Source organism: Spermophilus citellus (genome assembly GCF_964194105.1).
Source record: "Spermophilus citellus genome assembly, chromosome: 11".
NCBI lineage: Eukaryota > Metazoa > Chordata > Mammalia > Rodentia > Sciuridae > Spermophilus > Spermophilus citellus.
The window spans coordinates 111,633,330-111,659,834 of NC_138192.1; the positions used below are offsets into that span (position 1 = coordinate 111,633,330).

The 26,505-nt window shown below is 35.0% G+C and overlaps 1 protein-coding gene across 3 annotated transcripts in view; it reads right to left on the reverse strand.

The window, feature by feature from the left end:
• ERBB4 (erb-b2 receptor tyrosine kinase 4) overlaps positions 1-26,505 on the reverse strand; it is a 1,081,463-nt gene that overhangs the window by 49,559 nt on the left and 1,005,399 nt on the right. For all 3 annotated transcript variants that reach the window (XM_081261308.1, XM_081261306.1, XM_081261307.1), the window contains 2 exons: positions 5,564-5,719; positions 3,356-3,431 (listed from right to left, as the gene is read on the reverse strand). In XM_081261308.1, the coding sequence (XP_081117434.1) occupies positions 3,356-3,431; positions 5,564-5,719 (232 nt within the window). The remainder of the gene's footprint in view (positions 1-3,355; positions 3,432-5,563; positions 5,720-26,505) is intronic.

A 26,505-nucleotide genomic window follows, 5' to 3' on the forward strand; every position in this document is an offset into this window, starting at 1 on the left:
TAATATGCATTTAATGATTACATTTTATTAACTCAGGTAGGCAGTTATAAAAGTCAGAATAGATACTCTCACATCTCTATCAGAACTTACAACAAAAGCAAACTGCACAGCAATTACAAATAAAAATATATAATTGACAGAAGCAAATATACAAACATAAAAGCTGAAACTCAAACCCCCACTTATAAGAACAATCCAATCCTTTCTTGGTAGAGTGATGACAAAATAAGTGTTAAATAAGGATGGCTTCATGGAAAAGGATAATCTCAGAAAAATTCAATCAGAAACAGCTTAAAAACATATACTGCAGCTCCATCACCTAAAGATATATATATATATATATATATATATATATATATATATATATATATATATATATATATATATATATATATATATATATATCATCATCATAGCTGATGTACATTTTTATAAATATAAAGATGCAGCCAGTGATAATTTCCCATAAAGGTGTACTATAAACAAGATTATGTAGCTTTCTCTGCCTTTTATGCCTTTTGCAATCACTTATGATATATCATAAGAATCTTTTTTTTTATTGTTGGTCGTTCAAAACATTACATAGTTCTTAATATATCATATTTCACAGTTTGATTCAAGTGAGTTATGAACTCCCATTTTACCCCGTATACCGATTGCTGTATCACATCAGTTACACTTCCATTGATTTACATATTGCCATTCTAGTGACTGATGTATTCTGCTGTCTATCCTATTCTCTACTATCTCCCTTCCCTTCCCCTCCCCTCCCCTCCCCTTTTCTCTCTCTACCCCCTCTACTGTAAATCATTTCTTCCACTTGTATTATTTTTCTCTTACCCCTCCTTTCCTCTTATATGTAATTATGTATAACCCTGAGGATCACCTTCCAATTCCATGCAATTTCCCTTCTCTCTCCCTTTCCCTCCCACCTATCATCCCTGTTTAATGTTAATCTTCTTCTCAAGCTCTTTGTCCCTGTCCTGTCCTTGGTTACTCCCCTTATATCAAAGAAGTAATTTGGCATTTGTTTTTTAAGGATTGGCTAGCTTCACTTAGCATAATCTGCTCTAATGCCATCCATTTCCCTCCAAATTCTATGATTTTGTCATTTCTTAATGCAGAGTAATACTCCATTGTGTATAAATTTTTTTTATCCATTCATCTATTGAAGGGCATCTAGGTTGGTTCCAAAATCTTGGTATCGTGAATTGTGCTGCTATGAACATCGATGTAGCAGTGTCCCTGTAGCATGCTCTTATTAGGTCTTCAGGGAATAGACGGAGAAGGGGAATAGCTGGGTCAAATGGTGGTTCCATTCCCAGCTTTCCAAGAAATCTCCATACTGCTTTCCAAATTGGCTGCACCAATTTGCAGTCCCACCAACAATGAACAAGTGTACCCTTTTCCCCGCATCCTCGCCAGCACTTGTTGTTGTTGGACTTCATAATGGCTGCCAATCTTACTGGAGTGAGATGGTATCTTAGGGTGGTTTTGATTTGCATTTCTCTGATTGCTAGAGATGGTGAGCATTTTTCCATGTACTTGTTGATTGATTGTATGTCCTCCTCTGAGAAGTGTCTGTTCAGGTCCTTGGCCCATTTGTTGATTGGGTTATTTGTTATCTTATTGTCTAATTTTTTGAGTTCTTTGTATACTCTGGATATTAGGGCTCTATCTGAAGTGTGTGGAGTAAAGATTTGTTCCCAGGATGTAGGCTCCCTGTTTATCTCTCTTAAGTGCCTGATGAATATGTATTGACGACCTGGGCTGTGTTTCATAACAGAATACTGTATCTCCACTTCTTCATTTTTACTAAAGAATGTGAGATTTTTAGAAACATAACATGCAGAAAACTAGTACAGCCCAAGTAACAGGATTTTCTTCAAAGACACACTTTATTATTAAAATTATGACAGTTCTGCCAACATTTTTTGTTGGCTTATTTTAATATCATTTAAAATTTGCCTCCAGCAAATTATCACATCTAATTCATGGAAAATAAAGTACAAAAAGAAAAGAAATAGAAAGAAAAAAGCCTATGTGTATATTATACTAATATACATAAGAACATACATAAATCTTCTGTGATACATAATTTATAAATCTATCCAGATCATGTATTCATGCTATCATGTAATACATAAATAATAATATGTATGCTAATCTGCATTATATAAAATGTCTATCATATATGTGATAGATTTGCTTTTCTATCTATCACTTGCAGTTAAGTAGCACATCTACTAAATTTTGCCAGGCTTTTCTTTATATCTGCCTAAACTTCAAACACTCATTTATACTTCTAAGAAAAGTAGAATATGTGCAGTCTTTTTGAAATTTACATACTTCCTATGGCATACACAGGGGAGACACATTTTATTGAAATGTCTTAAGTAGTTTTTTAGGAATAATGAATTTCTTTTCTACAGAAGAGTTGTGAGTTCTTTAGTAATTAAATGGTCTAAATATTTTATTTTTAATGAAAACTTAAAAGTAAGCTTAAATTTGAGTAAAACAAATTGTACCAGATCTTTAAATCCCACCATTACACTTTTCATTTAAAAAGGCATTTGGGTGCTTTTTATTTTAAATAAATGCTATTTTTATGTCATATTCAAACTCAGAAAAGTCCTTAACTCTTGCTAAGTGGTAAGCAGACCAAGTTGTAAGGAGCCAGATAGATGCTGAAGAGCTCATCATAACACAATGAAAGAAATGTTCTAATTATAAATATCAATCTTTACGAATTCATATTATTCACTCTATAATGTTTCTATTACTCCAAAAGTTGTTTGTAAACTAAAACTGAAGTTGCAATTAGAAGTCTTCTCTCTTACCTCTGTTTTCAGTAATTGTTAATTGTTATGACCATAATCTCTAAATTTTCTACCATAGAACAGAAATTCCCATAGCAAAAAGGAAAACAAAAAGCTGTCATTCTTTTTATTTTGTCCTTCAACATTCTTTGCATTCAGAATTATATTTTCAAAGAATTGTTGAAAATTAACACCATGAGATTCTATGAAATTATCCCTAAACTAAAATTGGCCAAGTTTTGTTTTTGTGTTTGTTTTCAGTAAAAATGATCAGACAGTTGCTACCAAACCAGAGCTGATGGCAGAGATATCAACATTTTCCATTTTAGAAGACCATGTAATTAAAAAATAAAAAAATAAAAAGTACTCTCTTTACCGTATTTTTCTTTTGCATTTTTAAATAAGTTAATTTCTTTAGGAAATGAGGCCTATAAATAGATAGTTTTAACACAATAAAATACTTAGGATATTTTACATGAACTGAATGTATTTATTTTTGGCTTAAAAACCTTAATTCATAAGGAAGATTTATTTACCATAGCTCCAAACGTCACTCTGGTGGGTGAATTTTCTATAATGTATACACTCCAGTGCCATCCATTTAATTGGCATCTGTAAAGAAATAAGAAGTGAAAGTTTTATATAAAAATGCAATTTATATACATACTAAATCTGAAGCTCTGAACTTGATCAATTATATTCTTTGTGTGTTTATAGATATAAATTTTAATACGTTATTTTTCAAGATAGTGAGAAAAAATGGATTGAAATTTACAAAGTGAATTAATTCAAAGATTCTGTGAAATTGTCCCTAAAGTATTGTACTTATTTTTTTAAAGAAAAGCTTCATATACAGGTTTAAATATGAGGTAGCCCCCGAAAGCTCATGTGTCAGTCAATGCAAAAGTGTTTAGAGATGAAATAATTGGGTTATAAAAGCCTTAACATAATCAGTGTGTTAATCCACTGATTTAGGCAATAAATCAAGGATTAATTGGATGGTAACTGAAGGCTGGTAGAGTGTGGCTAGGGAGAGTGGGTCCCTAGGGCATGTCTTTGTGGTTTATATTTTGTCCCTGTTGAGCAGAGTGCGTGGTCTCTGTCTGTCTGTCTGTCTGTCTGTCTCTCTCTCTCTCTTCCTCTCTTCCTCTCTTCCTCTCGTCCTCCTTCCTGGTGCCATGTTCCCAGGTGCTTTCCTCTACCACATGCATCCACCATGATTTTCTGCCTCATGTCAGGCCCCAAGAAATGGAGTCAGTCACCTATGAATTGAGACCTCTGTAACCACAAGGTCCCAACTAAACTTTTCCTCCTTAAAATTGTTCTTGTTAGATCTTTGGTCACAGCAATAAACAAAGCTGACTAAAACATATAATAAAAAAGTAAAATAATAAGACAGGGACAACTTTCTTATTAGTTATGAGTTAAAGTTAAAATAAGTTTCTTACTTTACTAGTTATGAATTCATATTATGACCCACATACCAAATCCAACCTCTAATATGTTTGCCTCTTAAAAATGTGTCCATGTTATATTTTTTCTTAAAAAAATGGGATGTCTTACATTTTCAATTATCCCTTTTCACTCCAGACATAATTTGAGCTAGGAATACAATAAATCCTTTCTACACTTACCTCTTCCTCTCTTATGTAAGTCGGTCACTAAATTGTTTAAAATCATGAATTTCAAAGTTAGCTTTGCTATGTTCCCCAGCAAATGACCTCCCTTGTCTGGGTTAGCCAGTACTGAAAATCTGTACTGTTTCAAAACAGGAACTAGTATATTAAAAAAAAAACAAAAAAGTGAGAGGATCAGCACAAATCCATCATCACTACAAGAAAAACAACTCAACCCACATACTCTGCTGTTGATGGGTCAGCAGAATGCATTTCAACCCGAAGGGCAGCATTATATGTCTGGGAATATAATTAGATTCTATGGAATAAAGACAAACACTTCTACTTCGCAGTTGAAAGCTTAAAACTAAATAGGCCTTTGAAATCATGAGGTTGGCTGCTCACCAAGGTGACATCAAGGTAACTCCATGACAGAATCATGGTATTCAGTGAAAGGGAACAGGAGACACATTGAAAATGATTTCCCTATGGGCAAGGAGTTAACTGAGTTTATGGACTACAGACATTGTGTTAAGGAAGTAAGTTTAAATCACAGGTGGCTTGATAAAGACTTAATGGTTACCAGGCATTTAAAGCTGTAATGAATCTTGCTTTAGACAAATCTTACAGCTGTATGTTCTTAAGACAAGTGAAGTCATGTGATTTATAGACTTTTTCTCCTGTGCAATATTGTAGTGAACTTCAAAGCTGAGGTCCCAAACTACTGCAATTTGGTAGTGAAAAGTCAAAATATGTTCTTAAAATCAAAGAAAGCCAGATAAACCTCAAAAGGGAAGTGTTTTTTTTTGCTATTTCACCTTTTGATAAGATTTGAATGTAGCAGGCATATAAGCATTTAGGGTAAAAAAAATCAACGTTAAGCACTTGGAAGCCTATCATTGCAAAATATTTATATTTTTGGATTTATATTTTTTATATTTTTGGAAAAAAAAAATATATATATATATTTGACCCAGAGCAGGAATAAGAACAAGTGATAAAACTGGGTTATAATCTCCTAAACCTCAGGCTAACTGGTTTCTTCCTAAAAAAAATAAATAAATAAAAGAAGATAAAATGATACCATACTGTATTTTCAATCAATATTGTTTTCAAAAAGATACCTACCTTTCCTCCATCCGCATTATACTCTTTTTCATCTCCTTCCAAGAGTCTGGCTAGTCCAAAATCTGTGATTTTCACATGGTTTGGAGATTTCACTAACACATTTCGAGCTGCCAAGTCCCGATGAACAAGCCGTCTTTCTTCTAGGTACATCATTCCCTGAAAAACATCAAAATCCACTAAGATGGTTAGTTAACGCCCAGCTTTTTCCATATTCTAAGAAGGAATCTCTTAGCATTTAATTGAAAGTGTTTCTTTTTTTTAAGTGAAACTAGTATTCTGAAATATTTTCACAATTAAAGAAAACTTTGGGGAGCGGAGCAGCTATCTTTTTGCCTTTCCTCCTAAAGTTGTCTAAAGTAAACTGAATCGCCTGACTATGAACTGAATGTCAGATTGTTCTCCTCAGAGACCAGATACCCGTTTGAAATCCCTTCATTTTTGAGGTGTGTAGGTGTCTTAGCAGGTCAGCTCACATATACTTGTACTGACCTACATATTCCTCACCATTTTTTATCCATAGCTTCAGCTTAATGTCATTTTGCCTTGCACACTCTCTCAAAATAAATACATCTCAATAATTTTTAAAAATATTTCATTTGGGCCTTAATGGTTCCAGAATCTCCATCACAGATTCTATTAAGACTGAAGAAGGATATTATTCTTATTATGTATGCACAGGATGAAGTATACCCTTGGGGTCTTGAAAGTATATAATTTTTTAAAAAGCTTCTGTGACATTAGTTGTTATAAATTATAAGAACCCACAGGTTAAATTACACAGCTCATAAAGAATCACAATTAGACTTTAAACCTTAGAAAGAAATAAAAAATAAAATCCATTGCTGATTGCTAACAAGATATAATAGCTGACTCCCCCATACATACATATACATGTTATTTATATAAAATATATATTAATATCTATGTGAATTCATAAAAGTAGTGATCCAAACTAGTAATAATTAGTTTATTAATTGTACCTCAGTGGTGGGGAGACTTAGATCTATTAAACACTACTCTTAATTAAAAATTTCGTGTAAAAGCAAGACATTCAACTCAGGGGAATAACTTAGACTAGAGTGAATGTACTTTTATTGAAGTATTAAGGAAAATTCTATAGTCAACAATTTCATTGTCAAAAAAAGTCATCATTCACAAATAGATCAGAATTATACAATGGTTGAAGCATACTCTCATGCCAATTGCAAATCAATGCTGTTGGTGGTTAACATTACAACTGCAGGACTTTGAAGCTGTGGAAAACAGACACATAAATCACATAGGTCAAAAAATTATGAACTGTATACCTGATGCAGTGTAAAGAGAAGATTGCTTCAAAAAGCATCATGGACGAAACTCTATATAAATGCCCATTAAATACAACTGGTGGAGATGGAGATGCCACCTGCTATGGGCCAATCAGTCAACAGTTAGGTGACATCATATGTATTAGTGTTTTCTGAAATCAACCCACAAATGATATTTATGGCATTTTTTGCCCTCTTTCCTACATAGTACTTTCTCTTTGAGTATACCCCATTGAAATTTCCTAAAATAAGGTGAATCTGAGCACGTATAACCCTTATATGACTCAGAATCAAAAATAAATAAATCTATCACTTTGGAGATAGAGTATTTTTATGTCTCCCTAAATTATTTGTCCCTTTAAGAAATGTCCACAAAACATCCATCATTCTGTTTCTTAACACCTGCACATCAGAATATAGAAAGTGTGTTGGCCACAAGTTAAGCTAGGTCCATACATGTCTTAACACATACAATGTTCCCCAATACTGCAAGACTCTGGGGAGACAACAGGGAGTCAGGTAAGGCGTATGCATTAAAGGAAGACAGATGCTAATTAATGAAGTGGGAAGATATGGAATAAAAACTCAAATGAATTGCTGTGATACGTGCAAGGCATTTAAGGACAGCTGTATTCTGAGAATTTTTTTTTAGTATTGCTTAGCAAGTGTGCTTTCGAGGAAAGGTCCCCACACCTAAGTAAGGTTTAGAGAACAAAACTGCAGGCAGAAAGAACAAGCATGGACCTCAGTAAGCTGTGTACTTGGATAAAGCTATATAATTTTGTATTTCTGGATCACAGTACATGAGAGAGGGGTAGAGATAAGCAGTGAGATGGAAAAGATACAAACAGGCCAGATCCAAGAAGGGCCCTTACATGTCAAGGGAGAGAACTTTGAGTTTTGTTTTATACAGTATACATCTCAGTAATGAGAAAGCTGTTATAAAACGGGAGTGATCCAGTTTGCACTAGAATCTTGAAAACATTCCTCTGATGCCAGAACCAGAGGATGGATTAGCCACAAATGTAGCCACAGTACAGAAGAAAACTGACAATGATGTAAAGTTCGGTTTGAAAGCTGGCAGTCCATGAGTTACATCCACTTTCAGACTTTTTAAACTGAGTCTCCACACAGGGCAGGGAGTCACTCACTCTCTCTAGCTGAGCACCATTTAGGACATCTGATATCTAGTTTGCCAGGATCTTACCACTCAGTATTAATTTTCAGGAAGTTTGCTCATATCATTTATGATACTCTGGCTCATAACGAGTATGAGTCTTCTAAACTAGGCTAGAAGGAATACTACAGAGAGGATAATTCCAAGGTGTATTTGCAAAATAAAATGATCATCCTTGGTAACTAATTGAAAAATGAAGGACAAGTAAACTGAGAATAATTTTTTTCAGACTTTGTAATTTAGGTGGATAATGATTCCTTGAACTAAATAGCATTGTAATAGAAAAGCAATTTGTTTCTTAAACATGTACAAGAATAGTAATATATATTTTACCAACAGAGAACTAACATTCTGCAAGAAACGTAAGATACTACAATGGTATGAATGTTAGTGCCCCTTCCAAACTCATCTGTTGAAATCCTACCCTAAAATGATGAGGATTTTGAGAGCCCTTAAGAATGGTATGAATGACCTCAGAGAGATCCTTAGCTTTTTCAGTCCTATAAGCAATCAGGAAGTGGGTCCACACCAGACACCAAATTGGTGGGCAACTTGACCTTGGACTTGCTAGCCTCCAGCATTATAAGAAAAAAAAAATCTGTTGTTTTTTAAGTCACTCAGTTTTGTATTTTTTCATAGTGGCCCAAACAAAGATACTGTAATGACATTCCACAATACAAACAAAATTTCCAAAATTCTAATAGTTCTTTGGTATTCCATATGCAAAACTTCAGTAGGTGATACACTATCTTTAACCTTCATACCATTTGTCCAGAAAAAGTAATTTCTTCATAATAACAAGAATTCAATCCAATGACCGGTCTATATAATTTTCTTCACCAACCTGGTCATCATTAATAGCAATTTAAAAAAAGAAAACAGAACTGCATATCATTACCAAACCATCTAAAAAGGTTTGAACAGTTGCTTTGTAACTAAAAAATATCGTTGTGCAGAGACATACTTTCAAATCTTTAATATGACTGCCACTTTTGGCCCACTTTAACACCTAGAATTAGAAGGTTGAATAGTCTTTGGATTTTTCTTAAAAGGTTACTTCACAAAACAAGTCATTAAGACAAAATTTTCTTACTGAAAGATCTCATTAAGGTCACATTTTCTGCTAGATTCTTTCAAAATGAAATCCCTCTTAAGATTAAAAGTGTGATGCACTAAGGAGGCAGACAGTTGCTTGAAGAAGAAATAATAAATATAAACTGAATGAAGTCCCTGGAAGTTTGAGGATTAATCACAAAAAAAAATTCATTATGGTAGAGAGATGTTGTACTAGTAGGAAGAGAAATCTTCTCTACCCCAGAGCAGCTCCCACGACCAGGCCAGGCCAGGTAGGGTACCTGATGGGACTGCCTATATACGACAGCTAACATTGACCAGAATTTGGGACACAGCAGGCACCAACAGAATGTTTCTACTTTGGTTAGTTAAAATAATCCTATGAAATACACACTGTTTTCAGTCTCATTATAAATATGAGAAAGTTCAGGCTAATAAAGGTAATTTTACTTGTTCCAACTCATGGAGCTAATGAGTGTTAAAAGTGGGATTTGATCCCTTGCTGTGGGACTCTGGAGCCTACACATTTAAGTCTATCCCCCCTTAAACACTTCAGAGGGACATGTGGGCATGGAGAAATTAATGTGTATAGTTACATTCTGTGACTTTGAAAGATCCTTATTTTTTTTCTAAGAAAAAACAATACCGTAAGAGATTTCAATGAATTTTAGCACATAATGCAGTTGATTAATTTGTAAAAAATTTATACTTACAATCCAGTTAAATTGCAGAGCTGTTTGTAATTTAGCAGGAATTTTAATTATGTAAGCTCAAGACTCCATTCTTACTTTGATCCCAGAGTATGCAGAAGGTCCAGTGGGGATGGGTGTAGAATCTGGAGTCAATCACCTGGTTCAATCCCCAGCTTGGCCATCTTCTAGATGTGTGACTCTGAACAAGTTATTTTAACCTTTCTGTGAACAGCACCTGTCCCACAGGTTGTTGTGAGGATTAAATAGTATACTCAAAGCACTTACATAGTAACTTGGTATGTAGTAGGTATAGAACATGCAAGCTTTTAGTATTGCTTCAAAGATAAATATCAATAGTCCTAGAATGGACAAGAATCACCCTCATTAACTTGGACTGCCTATTTTTTTTTAAATCAAACCTCAGCTCATATATCACAGTGGGTGTCCAATAAATGTTTGCAAATGGGGATATATATACCCATAACCTACCAACTACAATTAATTCATGGATACAAATTTCAGAATTATTACTATTTGAAATCTCATTTTAATAATGATACACCTGAGAAATCTGCCATATAAGGAGAAAGAACAATTAGGGAGTATATTAAGGGATTTGACACTCTCCATAAATACATCAAAGATTTCAGAAACTTACTGAAGATAAAAGTCACGAGCAAGATAGATCTAAAAGCCTTCAATGCTTCAGAATGTTTTCTATGAGTTAATAAAATAGTACATTTGCCATAACAGAGTCTGCTATTTATCACACAGCATGGAAGAGGGTTTTTGGTAAATGTTTTAGAGCCAATTTTACCCATTTCATGATCCAAGTGCTGTAAGTCTGATTTTATCCAATATTCACAATTTACAATTACCTAAACTATTCATAATTTCACCATTTTTCGTACCTTCTCTCATATGCCATAATAAATTTTCAAAGATTGCTTACTTATTGTTTCATTTTTCATCTCTGTGATCAAAAGACCTGACAAGAACAATGTAGAGGAGGAAAAGTCTGTTTTGGTTCACTGTTTCAGAGGCCACTGACCCCATAACTCTGGGCCCAAGGCAAGGCAGAACATCATGGTGGAAGGGTGTAGCAGAGGAAAGCAGCCCAGGATGTGGCAACCAGGAAGCAGAGAAACTTCTGCTCGCCAGAGACAAAATATAAAGTCCAAACTCACACCAGCAGTGACCTACTTCCCACAAGTCACCCCCATCTGCCTACAGTTAACACCAAGGTAATCCATATCAGTGAATTACCCACTGATTGGGTTATACCTCTCATAATTAAATCATTTCACTCTGAAAATTCTTGCATTGTCTCACCCATAAACTTTTGGGGGACACTTCACATTGAAACCATAACACTTATGTTTTGTTCACACCTGTTAAAATGTGAATCACAGTAGATATAGTATATATAAACTAGTATTTATAAACTAGCAGGAAAAGTCAAATTTTGCTTTTGATTTTCAAAACTATACTTTGATGTGCAAATCCAGTGAAAATTGAATTTAAAGTTTAAATCTTTGCTTAGAATTAACTCACACGAACTTCTCTATGGAAAAAAAAATCAGTAAATTACATAATTTTAAAATATCAGTTATGGATAAACAAATGGAAATGACCTTCTTTTCAATCTTATGGCATTTGAGTCACAGCTATCTAGCTAAAAAACATGATTATTTTGTCTTCATTTGATGTGAAAATGTATTCTTCCCAATGGCTGGATGCTAACAAAAGTCAAGAGAGACTGGACTATTTCTGACAATAAATATTTGCTTCTCACATATTGGCCATGTGACAATTTCATCAAATATGTGTGTGGAGCTAAAAATTTCAAGCTGCAGTCAGATCTCACAGGCATTAATCTCTGGAGTTAACAAGTGTGCATTTTTTCCTGTTTTCATTCTAATAACCTGAAGCTTTCTTAATAACAGGAAGCTTCAGGAAATCTAGCTTCAAATGAAAATCTTTCCTCTCTTCTTCCTTTCCTTCTAAAAGCAATTCTATCTTTGTAGAAAAAAAATACACTATAATGCTTACTACTATTAGGGCTAAAGGTATGAGCATGTTTAAGGGAAGAAAGCCTGTTTTTGGATGTAGTCACTTATTTTATCCAAATCATGCATGAAGAGAAACTAAGGGGGCTCTATGATTGATTCATCTGAAAAGTCTTTCAAGTAGCAACGTTCATGGCATGAGCAGGGTGAGGTAGAAGTAGTCCTGGACATATTGCTAACTAGGTTTATGACCACAGGAACTCATCTCACCTCTGTTTTCAAAGTGACAGATCAGTCTAAATGATCTCTGAAGTTACCTCTAGCTTTACATTTTCATTTTATGATAAATGGAACTGCAAACTGTATATATCTGAAATACTAAATCGTGGGTCAATAATAGATACAGAGAATACTAAAGAGGTAGAGTAGATGCCTTCCTTCAAATATTCGGTGAAATGGGCTAGGGTTGTAGCTCAGACGTAGAGCACTCGCCTCCTATGCCTGAAGTACTGGGTTCGATCCTCAGCACCACATAAAGTAAAATAAAGATATTGTGTCCACCTATAACTAAAAACTAAATATTAAAAAAATTCAATAAGAGTTTTAAATGTGCTTTCATAAAGTAATTTTAGTGCATCCTAAGTTTAAGACATAAGACTCTGGAAATAAACCCTGGGCACTTATTGGATGCAATATGTTGGTCAATATATATTTATGTGTTTCACTTTTCTTACCTGTTGAATGAGCAATTAATAATAATACCTCCCTTGAGAATCCAATGGCTTAATATTTATAAACTACCCCAAATACCACCTTATGATTAAAAATATGATGATCATCACAAGGGTGAAAAAAAAAAGGCAATTACTTGAAACATGTATTTACTACCCAGCTATGTTTGGGGTAGTAAATTCTATCTCTCACTGTATTTGTCCTTGAATGATTTTCCCATTATTCTAGAGAAAGAAGGTGGATTTATATGATTGTCTTGTTCCAGAAGGGAATATGGTAATTCTCACACTTCCAATTGCAGTTATGATCCTCAAGAGAGTTGGTGAAGCTATAGATCTTAAAAGGATTTTAGAATATTGAGAAGAGTCAACTTTCTGTTATTTTAATGAAATGTGATGAAAAATTTTTTGCTATTTATTTGAAATATATTTCCCCCAAATAGTCCCAACAATGTAGTTGAGTGTGTGTTCATGAAGACTTGCATGGAATAGCAGCTATGGTGTGCTGCCCAGAAACCTCTTCTAGACCAAGATATCCATAACCTCAGTGTTGGTGTTGGCTGCCAGTGGCTCTCAGATGCATTATTCTTGAGGCACTGATAACCCAACCCAACCACAAAGGAAGTGCTTTGCTAGGTATTTTTCCTTTCACAAGAGGCAATCCACATCCAGTGGTTGGTTGATGTAGAGTTACAAAGTTCATAGCCCTTTGATGATTATGAAGAGCTATTCCAGCTCCAGTACTCTCCATGAGATGAGGATGCAATTTCACCACAGCCTAACTCTTCCTCCAACCAGTACTGCTTTTTTTGGTGCTTTATGGGTGTTATTTCTAAAAAAAACCACTGGCCCCAAATACTTCCTGCATCCAAACCTCAGAATCTATTTCTGGGTATAATATGTGTGATATTTTCCCCCTTCGCTCTTTCAGGATCTGAGATAGAGAAAAATTTAGAGCTAATACATTCTATAATTTATGCACATGATTATTAATATTCTTCTATAGTTTCCACCCAAATCCCATTCCCCTAGTTCTCATGAGAACCTAAAAGAGTGTTTTTAATGTATATCCTTCCTATCTCTCTCTTGTATGTCTATTTAGTTTCATCTATATTTTTAAAAGTGGTGTTCTGTGTTATTTTTAATACATAAATAGTTTGTGTATTGCAGTTTCATGTTTTATTCATTATGCTTTTAGATTCAAGCACATTGTTATAAGTAATCTAGTTTATTGCTTCTTGGTGTTGCATTAAGTTATACAAACATTCACAGATATATAAACAAATATAGCATACACACATATACACACAATTTATTATCCATTTCCCTATTGTCAGGCACCACATTTTCCTCGATTTCTTTGAACTACAACACTGAATTACACTATTGTGTGATGCTACAAATTTGTTTAACTATGTAATTAGCTATTCAGTGTTAACTTTATTGTAAGATATTCTGGAAAATAGTGGTAATAGTCACTGTGGAAGATCAATTTGGAGGGGTCTGTAGCTCATTGAGAGCACTGAAATCATATGGGAAAGCCAAATTTTAATTGTGTGTGTTTCCATTATGTCTATTTGTAAATATAAAATAGGTAATATTTATTAAGCTCTTACTCTGACAGGTACTCTGTATAAAGGAACTTAGAAGAATCCAAGGAGATCTATATTCTGCTATTATTTCCTTTTGAACATAAGGCAACTGATATACACAGAGGTAAAATAACTTACCCCAAAGTGAAAGCTAGTGCATGGCAAAGCTCACCAGAACCAAGAGCTAACTGCAAGTAGTTTGACTCTGACAACAATGATCTTGACCATTGTGCTATATGACCATATTCATAAAATTACACTCAACAGGCTATAAAGCCATGAATGACATTAATAAAGGTACATATAATTGAATGACTGCCACATAGACTAATGCTCTAAGAAATCAAAAATAATTCTTGCACATAACAACCACTTAAGGCTTATATATAAATCGCTTTAGTTTTTCTGGTTTCTCCAAGGATGGTGTCTCTGGAGGTACTTTAAAAACCAACTACATCCATGCATTGCTTAATGACTTGGATATGAGAAAGGTGCTGTAAGGTGATTCTATCATTGTACAAACATTCCATGTAAACCTACACAAACCTAGACGGCATAGTTGGCCATCACTCAACACGGTCTCTTAATGCAATCAAGAGTCACAGTAAACTTGAGTTGTACAAGCTGCAGCCTGTATAACAGAGTACCCTGCTTTACAGCCATGTTTCATTTTTTATTAAGTAGAAGAAGTAAATTCCAAAATAAGGGCCAAAGTATAGTATAGTAAATACATAAACCAGTAGCTTAGTCATTTATTTTCATTACTGTGCTATTATAGGACCGGTAGTGCAATGGCTTTGTTTAAACCATGATCACCTCAAATGTGTGAGCAGTGTGTGGCACAACAATGGTACTATGGTCTATGACTGTATTTGTTGTATTTGTGAACTGAACTGTGTGTCTTCAAAAATTTGAAGATTCCTTGGCTTTGAACCAGCACTTAATACATATTTGTGGTTGAATTAAATGAACCATAAGGCCAAAATTTGGTAAGGCTGTCTGGAAGTAGCAATTTTTCTTCGTAGGGTTGGTAGAGCAAATTTCAGATCTATAATGGGATGGAGGAAAGCCAACCCTGTAGCAGTTAGGTCAACCCCAGACTTCAATGTCAGAGTATGGGGGAGTGAGTGGGGATACCATTTATAGATTCCTAAGGCTGGCAGAGCTAACAGATTTGTCTTCTTCTTATTCCCTGCATTTTCTTCAGAAATTCCATTTACCACTCTTCACAAGTTTTTGGAAAGTTCCATCTGAACAACAGCCTCCTTGGGACTTGAAAATCCCTCTTCAGGAAGCCAGAACATAAAATCAATAAAGAAAAACAAAAATAACAAAAAAGTAAATTAAATAGCATAGATGAGACATTTCTACTTCCCTCCTAAATACATGGTGAGTGAAAAGCTGATCTGCTTGGATCAAGAGAATTCCCAAGCAGGCTACAGTTTCCCCTCCCACAGACCTCCAGACAATGTGATCACAATTGGAGGGGTGTGTATGGGGGGGGTGGATTTCATGACATCCACACCTGCACACTCTCCTGGGGAGGGGTACTTAAAATGGATTACTTCTGCTCTTTAGGCAACTGATCAATAAAGATGTGGATTGCAATGAGAAAGGAGATGTTTGTGGGCTGTTGTAGTTATCCTCTGTGTCTCTTCAGAAATTAATTAAAAATCAATGAAGTGTACAACCTATTAATACAGCAGCCTCTAGATTAACTGATAGAAACTTTGCTCTGAGCATGCAGCAGCTGCAAATGCACTCAAACAGTATAGAGAGGAGGTTCAACTTCTGACACCTTAGTTATAACTGAGCAGAAATAGTTTATGACTTACATTTTGGTTTTACAGAGTTCTATGCTTCTGGTGAAATATACAAAAAGTTCATGGTTGGAAATATGTACATACAATTTTCTTTCTATATCAAGTTTTATGAGGTATTCTTACAAGAAAAAACTTCTGCCATCATACAGACCTAAAGGTTTTCAATAACTACTTGCTTAACTGTAAGTAGCTGAGCTTATTTATAACTGTTAACTATTTGATCTTCTCCTGAAAAAGTGAAATTCATAGGAAAATAAAGAGTCTTTCGTGATTTGACAAATTCAGTGTCCACTTAGGAAACTGTGACACATCATTTAGTTCTGTTCTGCCTCTGAGTCATTTGGACATCAACGGACTGAGCTCACATATACAAGTGCTGACTCCGTACATGTGATCCATGTTCATTTCTAGAAGTCACCCAGCTTTGACCCATAGACCTTTTGCTCAAGTATGTTATTCCTTAAAATCCTCAGAAGGATCTGAACCACAGCTTTCCGTTATCATCTCCATCCTTGCAGTCCATCTAGAATCCCATGTTAGTGCCCTTCCTTGCTTCAACCTTTGGGTTCTGCCTGGCACAAAATTCAAGGGCTTTATTTCTAGTCCCTGCTTAAAGACTCAAAGAGACTACTATCTAGCACCTTCACTCATTTTCTAGTCCAACATCATCATGGAAGGATCTGATATCATCCCATAACTTAAAATGAGAACAGTGTGTCATTCATCATTTCATTATTTAATGGTCTGTCTTTCATGATTTAAACTGGCAAGAAGTTGCCTGAGTGTAGACTGTCTTCACAAGCCTGGGACCGTAGCATCATAGTAAGAATATAAATTTCACTGTTTATTGGACAAATTTGATTGCAGAGCACCTGTACCTCCTTGTCTCTTAAAAGCCTTTTCTAGAAATTTCTGAGGCTTCCCTGGGTGCCTCACAGATGTTCATGAAAACTTTTTCTTGATTATTTTTTTCAAAGCTCCTCACTTACATCAGCAGCCATAGAACCTACATACAACTAGAGCTGGAAATGTTCATGTCTCTTCCTGAGCTAGAGAAGCTGGAACTTATGATATCAAAATGATGATATCCTTCTCTCCTCACCATGTCAGATCCCTGTTGTCCTCCATTTAGCCTCAGCCAAGTGCTCTGGTACTTTTAAACTTTGTGCAAAGTCTGCCCCCAGCCATATTAATAGCTATTCTTGAGACTCCAGAGACAAACAGTTTCCTTAAAAACAACTCCTTTAGCAACCTCAATCCCCGACTACTCAGATCTACTCCGAGTGGTGCACAGGGAAGAATGCTGTATCCCTCTTTGCTGAGTTTTACTCTCCTGGACCCCATGTACCTGCCATCATGTCCTCATCCCTTTTTACTCTCAACATACCTTCACGTGTGTATGCATGATGTGGTGCATATGCATTGACTCACCTTGTCTCTCATGGGGTCAGAAAGTCCTCAAGCAACTTGGTTTTATGTGCCACTTAGGTTTCTTTTCTACGAATTCCCCCCTAGAGCACTACAGCCAGACCAGCTGGAAGACTTTCTCTAGGTTCTTCTGCTTCTCCAGTTTCCCAAGCTCGTGATACCACCTCCCTGTACACTGCTACACTCTTCCCACCCTGCTGCAGACCTGGACTTGCTCAAATCTAACTTTCCCTTAGATCAGAAATCAGACACAGTTACCTCCACAAAGCCTTCCCTCGTTCACAGGTAGACTCAGCCAATATCTGGCTTTCTCTTTCTATCATTTATCTATCTGGAAGTAAACCCTGAAATTTTCAAGCATTAATTTAAAACAAATTTTTGGTTTATGGATAAATCAAAGTTATTTTATAAAGCAGAAAGCACATATAGTTTATTATAAACTAGGCTGCATCTCTATGCTCACACTTCAGAAATATTATGTAGTGTATTATCCAACACTAGCAGTTTCAGGTAAGAATGAGAAAAAAAGCTCAAATACATCTGTATTATAATTAAGCACTTATTACTGACCTGGTTAATTTGTCAAACTGGCTTTTAGAGTGTTAAACACCAAACTGAAAGATGGAAGGAGAAAACTTTTTTTTTGCTTGTTTTCTCAAGTCCTAAAAATAAAAATTGTAATCTGAATACAATTCATTGTTTGGCTTCAAATCCTTATGGATTGTCAGCTGCCACAGCAGTGGATGGAATTCTGCTGAGAGGACATTACTGTGCATGACCCTCCTCCATTTACCAATTCCATCACATTTTGACAGTCAATAAATAATAGTTGATTGATTACCTCCTCCTCCACTCTATCTATACATTCCTATTTCTCCTACTTCATTTGAATTATCAGGTTAAGAAAGAAGGAACTCCCAGCAATCATTAATATACTCCTGAACATAGACTCAGAGCAATTAAAAGTGAAGGAAGAGAAAAAGGGATAATAAAATTTTAATATTGTTGGTAGTAATTGTGTATTGCTTATGATGGATTTTATTATGTTGGCTCTTTGCTGTTTTTTCTGTATTCAACATCTGCTAATTTTAAGGTTTACATGCATATGTTACAAATTGCTTACTGAATATTTTTAATTCCAGAAAGCTCTTGAGGTTCCAGGCTAAAAACTGTTTTCCTGCAAAGGTAGGAAAATGAGAAAGTGTTGTTCGTGCATATTGCCAAAATAGAATTTGAAACTGCTCTCTTTGTTGGATTCCTCTCCAGTTTGTTGATTTATGCAGTCGATATTTCACATGGAAGAAAGATGAAAGCACACATCATAAAAGGTGTTCTAAAGGGTCACTGTTAGTTCACTCCCATTTATCTTTGACAGCAGAAAGTATGGGAACTGTGGTAATGGAGAGTGTTAGCCTACAGCAAGATAGCCCAGATTTCCATATTAGCCCAGCCACTCACCACATGCAGCTATCTGTGTGGCTTTACACATTTTAGCTTTTCAGTTTGCCTTTGTTTCCATCTATAAAATGGGTATATTAACAATACTCATCTCAAAAGGTTATTCTGAGAATTACCAAGATACTCCATTTGAAATCCTAAGAATAGTGCCTGGTCAAGAATAAACTCAATATTATTAGCTATTATTATCACTTTGGAACATCACTTTACATTATATGAACTCTTGTTTTGCAAAACCCCAGCTTTCAAGTAACTCACAATTTCTTGAGACATATCAATATGCTTTTATACTCTGAATCCCCAATGATCATCTATCAACCAACAACCATATTTTTTGGTGGTGTTATCTTTCTGATGACAGTTTAATTCCAGCAACCTGACCATCTTTAAACTTTGTTTTATGTTCAATACCTTTGTTTCTTTGTACAATGTCTAAATGGCACTTCACTTTGATGTTCAAAAGAAAATAAGGTGGAAAATGGAATCAAAAAGAAAAATGTTCCCATGAAGTTAATAAAATTATAACAAATGGACAATCATTGAGGATGATAAAATTGGCATGCATTTAACTTCACTGAGACACTCATTGAAAATAAGCTGAATGACAACATATTAATCTTAAGAGTGAATTTAAGTATGTTGGTGGGGAGCTGCAAATGTCCTTGAGGCTAAAATACAAAGAAAACTAGATATTATGTTACTCTGAAGTTATGTATAGCTGAATCCCACTCATACCATGGAGATCTTCAGTTCACATTCAATATTAGCAAATTTTGAATTTTTAGGAATATGTAAAAATTAGTGACATCTAATCTTTTTGTATAAGTATGCATATTCTGTTAGGTTATTAGCTATGTAAAGGAACAAGAAAAAAAATAAAGTATTATCTTCTCCTGATCACTTTCTACCTTTTGTGTATACTATACAAATAACTATATTTATTGTGTATGCAATTCATATTCAGGTGAAAGGGATAAAGAAAGTTCCCTTGTTTCCCTCAACAATTATCTGTTGAATATTTATTTACTCTGTGCTGGGCACTCTGCTATTTATTCATTGTTTTCATTTTGAGACAGGGTCTTGCCAGGTAGTGCTGAGGCTGGTCTTGAACTTGCAATCTTCCTGCCTCAGCCTCTAGAGTCATTGGGATTACAGGCATGCACAACCATGTCTGGCTTTCTATTAATTATTTTACATGTAAAGATGACAGTGTTTCCCCTTCAAGCTGTTCATAAGTTGGTGTGTGAGACTGCTATGGTTGGAATGTAGTCTGTCCTCTTCAAAACTCAGGATGAAATTTGGTCCTTGATATAACAGTATGGAAAGGTCATGGGAACTTTAAGAAGTGATTAGGTTATTAAAGAGGATTTACAAAGTAATCTTGTGAGATTGGGTTAATTCCTAGGAGTGAATGAACTCTGGCTTCCATGGGACTAAATTAGTTACCATTAGAATGCTTTGTTTTAAGTGCTTTTGTCTCTTCCAAACTCACCACATGTTTCCATTTCTTCATCATGTTATGATGTGGCATGAAACCCTCCTAGGAGCAGAGCAGATGCAGGCACTCTGTGGTGAGCCTTCCTGACCATGAGCTAAATAAACTTCTTTCCTTTAAGAACTACCCAATCTTAGGTATTTTATTGTAGCACAACAGACTAGGAAGTATACATAGACTCAGATAGAAGATGTAAAGGAAGTATTTAAAAAGTAAAGACAAGGGGGAATAAACATTTTTCTATTCAAAACTCCACAGAATAAGTGGAATTTGAGTCTGGCAGCATATGAAAAATAAATATTTAAATTTTCACCTGTAACACAGTAAGAAAAAAAGATTCTTGACATTATGAAAGGCATGTAAAAATTTTTTTAAAAAGCCAGGCATGGTGGTATGCACCAGTAATCCCAGAAGTTTGGAAGACGGAGGCAGGAGAATCACAAGTTCAAAGCTTCAGCTACTCAACAAGGCCCTAAGTAGCTTAGTGAGACCCTGTGTCAGAATGAAAAGATATGTGGCTAGTGGTTGTTATGGTTTGGATGTGAAGTGTCCCCCCAAAACCTCACATGTGAGACAATGCAAAAAGGTTCAGAGGAGAAATGATTGGGTTGTCACACTCCTAACCCAATCAGTATATTAATTCCCTGATTGAGATTAACTGAGTGGTAACTGAAAAGGTAGGGTGTGGCTGGAGGAAGTGGGAATTGGGGCATGGCTTTGGGGTATGTATTTGTATAAGGCAAGTGGAGAACTCTCTGCTTTCTGAACATCATGTGAGCTGCTTCCCTCTGCCACACTCTGCCACCATAATGTCCTGCCTCACCTGGAGCCTGAAGGAACAGAACTTGCTGTCTATAGATTGAGATCTCTGAAACTGTGAGTCCCCAAATGAACTGTTTTGGTCAGATTTTTTAGTCACAGCAGTGAAAAAGCTGACTAAAACAGTGGTTAAGTACTGGGTTCAATACTTGGTACCAAAAAATAAATAAATCAATAAATGAAAGCACACAGTCCTATAAGATAATAGTATGCTTAGAAAAAGAAGCAAGGACTTCTGTGAGGAGGGGATCTAAGCTTACATGGGCTAGAAGTGCCAAAATTGAGTACCTAACTTAATTGTGACTGCCTACCATGTCATACAAAGCAGTCTGAATAAAAACAACATTGATATGATCAGATTTGGCAGTTGTAGAAAGAATTGACAAGTTAAAGGTGATCCATTAGGATATTACATTGCTAGTTCAGATAGCAATGGTTTATTGTTTGACCAAGGTAGTAACTTGGAGAATGAAGTTTAGGTTGAGAGTAACAGATAGAGATGGATGAGTATCACTGGAAATGAAGCCATAAAAGAGGGTGAGATCACCCAGAGTTTTTCCCAGGGAAAATTCAAGAAAAACACCCTTGCTAAATAAGTGGAGAAGGGAAAAGAAATCAGCAAAAACAACCCCAAACAATGGCCAGATCCCCAAGAGAACCAGAACAGAGTGGTATTGAGAACTTGGAAGGAAACGAGAGAGAATTTAAAGCTGGTAAAACTAGTGATGGTCAAGTACAATAAGGAAGTCAAAAATGATAACTGGACTGTTGATATAGCTCAGTGGGAAGAGTGCCTGCCTTACATGCACAAGGCCCTGGGCTCAATCCCCAGCAGCACACACACACACACACACACACACACACACACCAAAAAAAAAAAGAAAGAAAGAAAACCGAAGATGCAGGATCCTTGGGAGCAGGGCAAGGATTTGAAGAATACTGGTAGATAAAATATTGTGCTCTTTTCAGAAGTAAACGTGGACAATCACTTCAGATAGAGGTGGAGACAAGTTTGGGCTTGTTCATTCCTTTTCCCCAGAGAACTGATATTTTTACAGGATGTATGAGAGGATCCAGTGTATCAGGAGAGTCTAGTGATACAGGATGAGAAGCAATGACGGGAAAACACTCCAGCAGCCATGGAGTGGGGTCAAGAGTGCAGGGAATGAGGCAGGCTTTGGAAAGAAGAAAGACTCTTCCATGCAACAGACAAGAAAGGAAAAGCAGGTAGATGAGAACCAAATTGGGAAAGTTCCTGTCCTCTTATCATTATTCTTCTCAGTAAATAAGGAGTAGTACCATACAGCCAGAATGAGGGCGAATACAAGGCAGAGGGAATAGGTCCAAAGTCATCTAAAGAAAGAACATTATTCTGATTTCACTATGTGCCCAAGTAAAGTAGTTATCCACAGGAAGTTGGGAGGAAGCTCACAGAAAGACAGGTAAAGATTGCTGTAGAAAATTGAAGGCCAAGAAAAAAGAGAACCCATGGGGTTATAATTGTATCACCTAGCTTGAGTCGTTTCCTGGCTTGAGTCCTTTTCTGAGTCATCAGAAAATGGGTATTTTGGTTCATTCAAGGAAGGGAAAGTTAGACATGCAGGCAGAGATAAGGACAAATTAACAAAAATAACTGTAAAGACACAAAAATGTTAGAAAAATTAAAAAGAAACTCAAACATTGAAGCTTTTGCACATTAGTATGAATTTTGGAGTTAGTTTCTTCTTTTAAGGCTTTTTATTGTCACCAACAAACACAGGGTCACAAGTTTTTACTCTTCCCATCTAAACATTTAAAAAATAAAATCTATAACCTGGTACAGTGGCACATGCCTGTAATCCAGCAGCTGGGGAGGCTAAAGCAGGAGGATCACAAGTTCAAAGCCAGCTTTAGCAATTTAGTGAGATCCTAAGCAACTTGCAGTCTCTGTCTCAAAATGAAAATAAAAATAAAAATAAAAAAGGCTGGGGATAAAGATAAGTGGTAAAGAACCCCTGGGTTCAATTCCCAGTACTCTCCTCCAAAAAATTTTAAAATACAATAAAATCCATTACTATAAAATTCTATTTTTAAAACCTTATTTTTAGCTTAATATCAAATATTGAAGGTTATCAGACTATAATTATACATTATCAGGTAAAGATTGATATTCTGAAACACTGTGACTTAATAAGAAAAGTTCTTTTCTTAACCAAATATACAAAATATTTTTTCTTTATTTGGTTTATTTTAACAATTTGATTTCTAGTAATTCCCTTTATACTTTCAGTTAACAAGTTGTTCTCATATCCTACAGAATTTTTTTAAAACTCATATGCATTTTGGAACAAGTGAGAATTTTGCTCCCATGTCTCAATATAAAGCATTTAGCAGCAAGTTCCTACCTTTAAGAAAACCATAAGCCTTCCATATGCCACTGACAGAATAGCACAATGAAGCACCAAACACAAGTCACGGAAATGAATAGATGGCTTTAACAAAACCAGTGACCCTGGGTTACAAAAATCAGTAGGTTTATTTTGCTGTCAGACTGAATTTATTTGAATCATAACTTCTATATTCCTTTACAATTATGATCCTGTTTGGCAAAGTTGGACTACCTTCGTATGATTTTACAATATTCAATTTCATTTTGAAAACATTCAATGCAAATTTAATACTTTTATCTTTTATGACAAGATTTAACTCAGTCTGAAATAATCACTGTATTAACATTTTTTACCCATTCAAATAGTTCAATTCATTATTACAAAACAGCAAGCATCCTCAGCCTGTCATTAATTCCTACTGTTTTAATTACAAGAAAAAAATACTCTATGGAAGTCTTTTGTGGATAATGGCACCGTAAACACAATCTTATGCAAAGATATGAAAATAAAATAGAGTAATTTTTTCTACATCAGCATTCTGGTAGAAATACCATATTTTCTGGCCAAAAAAAAAAAAAAACCACTTGATGTCTGTTAAATTATAATGGGTCTTTCTCTAAATTTAGTCATGAACAGACATGGTTAGGAAATACATATTGCTTTCCACAATTTGAAGCACATGAAGGCTGCATTCAAGGTCAATATTTCTACAAAATTGTTCCACTTCCACTAGGACTTCACAGATTTTTCTCCACCTTTCTCCAATAAGACATATTTTCATATTTGTGCATGTTGTGATTTCACGTAAATGATTTTCAGGAGTTTTAAGAAATTCAAACTGAATTCAAATTAAGTGTTACATAATATTTATCCAGAAACAAAATCCAACTTTTGACATTAGTTCTCAGTAGAATATTGACATTACATTCTTCACCAAACATAATACATTCTGTAGAAGGTATGTTAGGAAGGATATGGCTGGAGTTTAGAAAGTAAGGAGAAACCTCATAGAATATTTTGTTAGACTAATTATAATCATTATCACCAAAAGAAAACTCTTTTGAATTTTCAAGCCCAAAGAAAGTTCATCCTAAACAATACTGGAGACTTATTAACCTTGGGCAGAGTACTTGCATAGTCACATAAAATCATCTAAGAATGACATGAGCAATTGAATACTTGTACCTCCACTTGGCACTGCCCTTTACACACACACACACACACACACACACACACACACACACACACACGATGCAATACAGAATAAGAGAAAGGCTACACAAAGGTGCAAAGGTTTACACACACGTAGGTAAAACATGGAGTCTGAATGGAGGAATTAGCAATGTTTCTTCACAAGAATGAGAACTGAATTACAGTGAAGTTTAAGTTTCTATGACTTTTGGTACAGCTATAAATGCATAGTCCATTTGTTCATTTAAGATTAAACCCAAGATTAGACAAAATATGCTCTGTAATAAGGAATTAACTTTTATAAACTACTTGAAATACATAGATCTGTGATAGATGTCTGTCAACATTGAGATCATATTATCTTTTTCGAGGTATGAGAGATTAGTTCACTAAAAAATGCATACACAGAACTGTAAGAGATCAAAAAATATTAGTAGCACCTTCCTGTTAAGATACTTAAAATCTTTGTGGGCAAATTATAATATTCAAGTATATATTTTTAATATATTCAGTGTTTCTAAACAAGAAAACCAATCAACAAATTTATTAATCACTGTTCTGTTTACAGCTCTGGTATCAACTTTAAACACCTTTACAAACTACAATTATTTGTCTAGATAAGAATACCCATTAGTGCCTACTAATGAACTTTCTACATAGGTATTGATAAATATTCAGAGTTTTTAATGTTTAAGTGATTGGTGCTAATTTTTCTGAATTTCTATCTGGGTCATTTGGCAGAACTAGACAGAATTTACTTAAAAACAAGTTGTTTTTTCATGTTATTACAGCATTGTCTCAAAATGCTTTGGATGGTATAGTATAACTAGCAGAATACTGAAACTTGTATATAAATAAGATGTTTCCTCATGGGCTTGTCTTACAAAATCTAATATTTTGTATTCCACAACCAGTCTAAAGTTCAGCTACTATTTTCATCCATTAACATTTGAAGTGAAGGCATAGAGTTTTATTAAATTAGCAAATAAATGGTTATTCATTATAATATAACCATAAATTGAGCTCTAACTCATGAAAGTGTTAATTGTTCTTTTCTGCTGAGGACAGTAGCTTATACTCACTTTGAAAACTGAGCAGATATAGTTCATATGCAATTTAGATTAAATCTGAGTATGAAATAGAAAGCACACATACCATCTGTGAAGAAATATCCTCATTCCTAATTAATATGTATCATGTATTATAGCGCATTTCATTACTGAAGACAAGTTATAAAACATAAAGTTGGGTTTAATAAAAGAAGGCTAATTTAATGGGAATGAGAAATTTCCTACAGGAATATTGTAGATATTGGTTACAATATTCTTTGGCTAAGGAAGGATAACTTGATTCCCTTGTAAGTTAGAGACCTGGATATAAGTGTGCTTAAAAGGAAACAGGAACATGGCTCTAGAGGCTGACTATGGAATTGATTACCACTCAATAAGTATTTATTGAGAATCTATATATTCTAGGCACTAATGATATAATAGGAAGAATTTACGTAATGGTAAACATTTACCTAGTACTTACTAGGTGATTAGCACTGTGCTAAGCACTTTAAACACCCCCCCCCAAGTGCATACTATTACTATTCCAATTTTATAGAGAAATGAAACCATGGCACATAGAGGCTAAGTGGCTTTTGCAAAGACACACAGCAAACAATAGAGCTGAAATTCTAGCTGAGGAAATCTAAATTCAAGCCCAGGAAAGAGCATATGCAAAACTGCTCTCTGAGGGATTATGGGATTTGTAAACCTATAAGCAAGCCCAT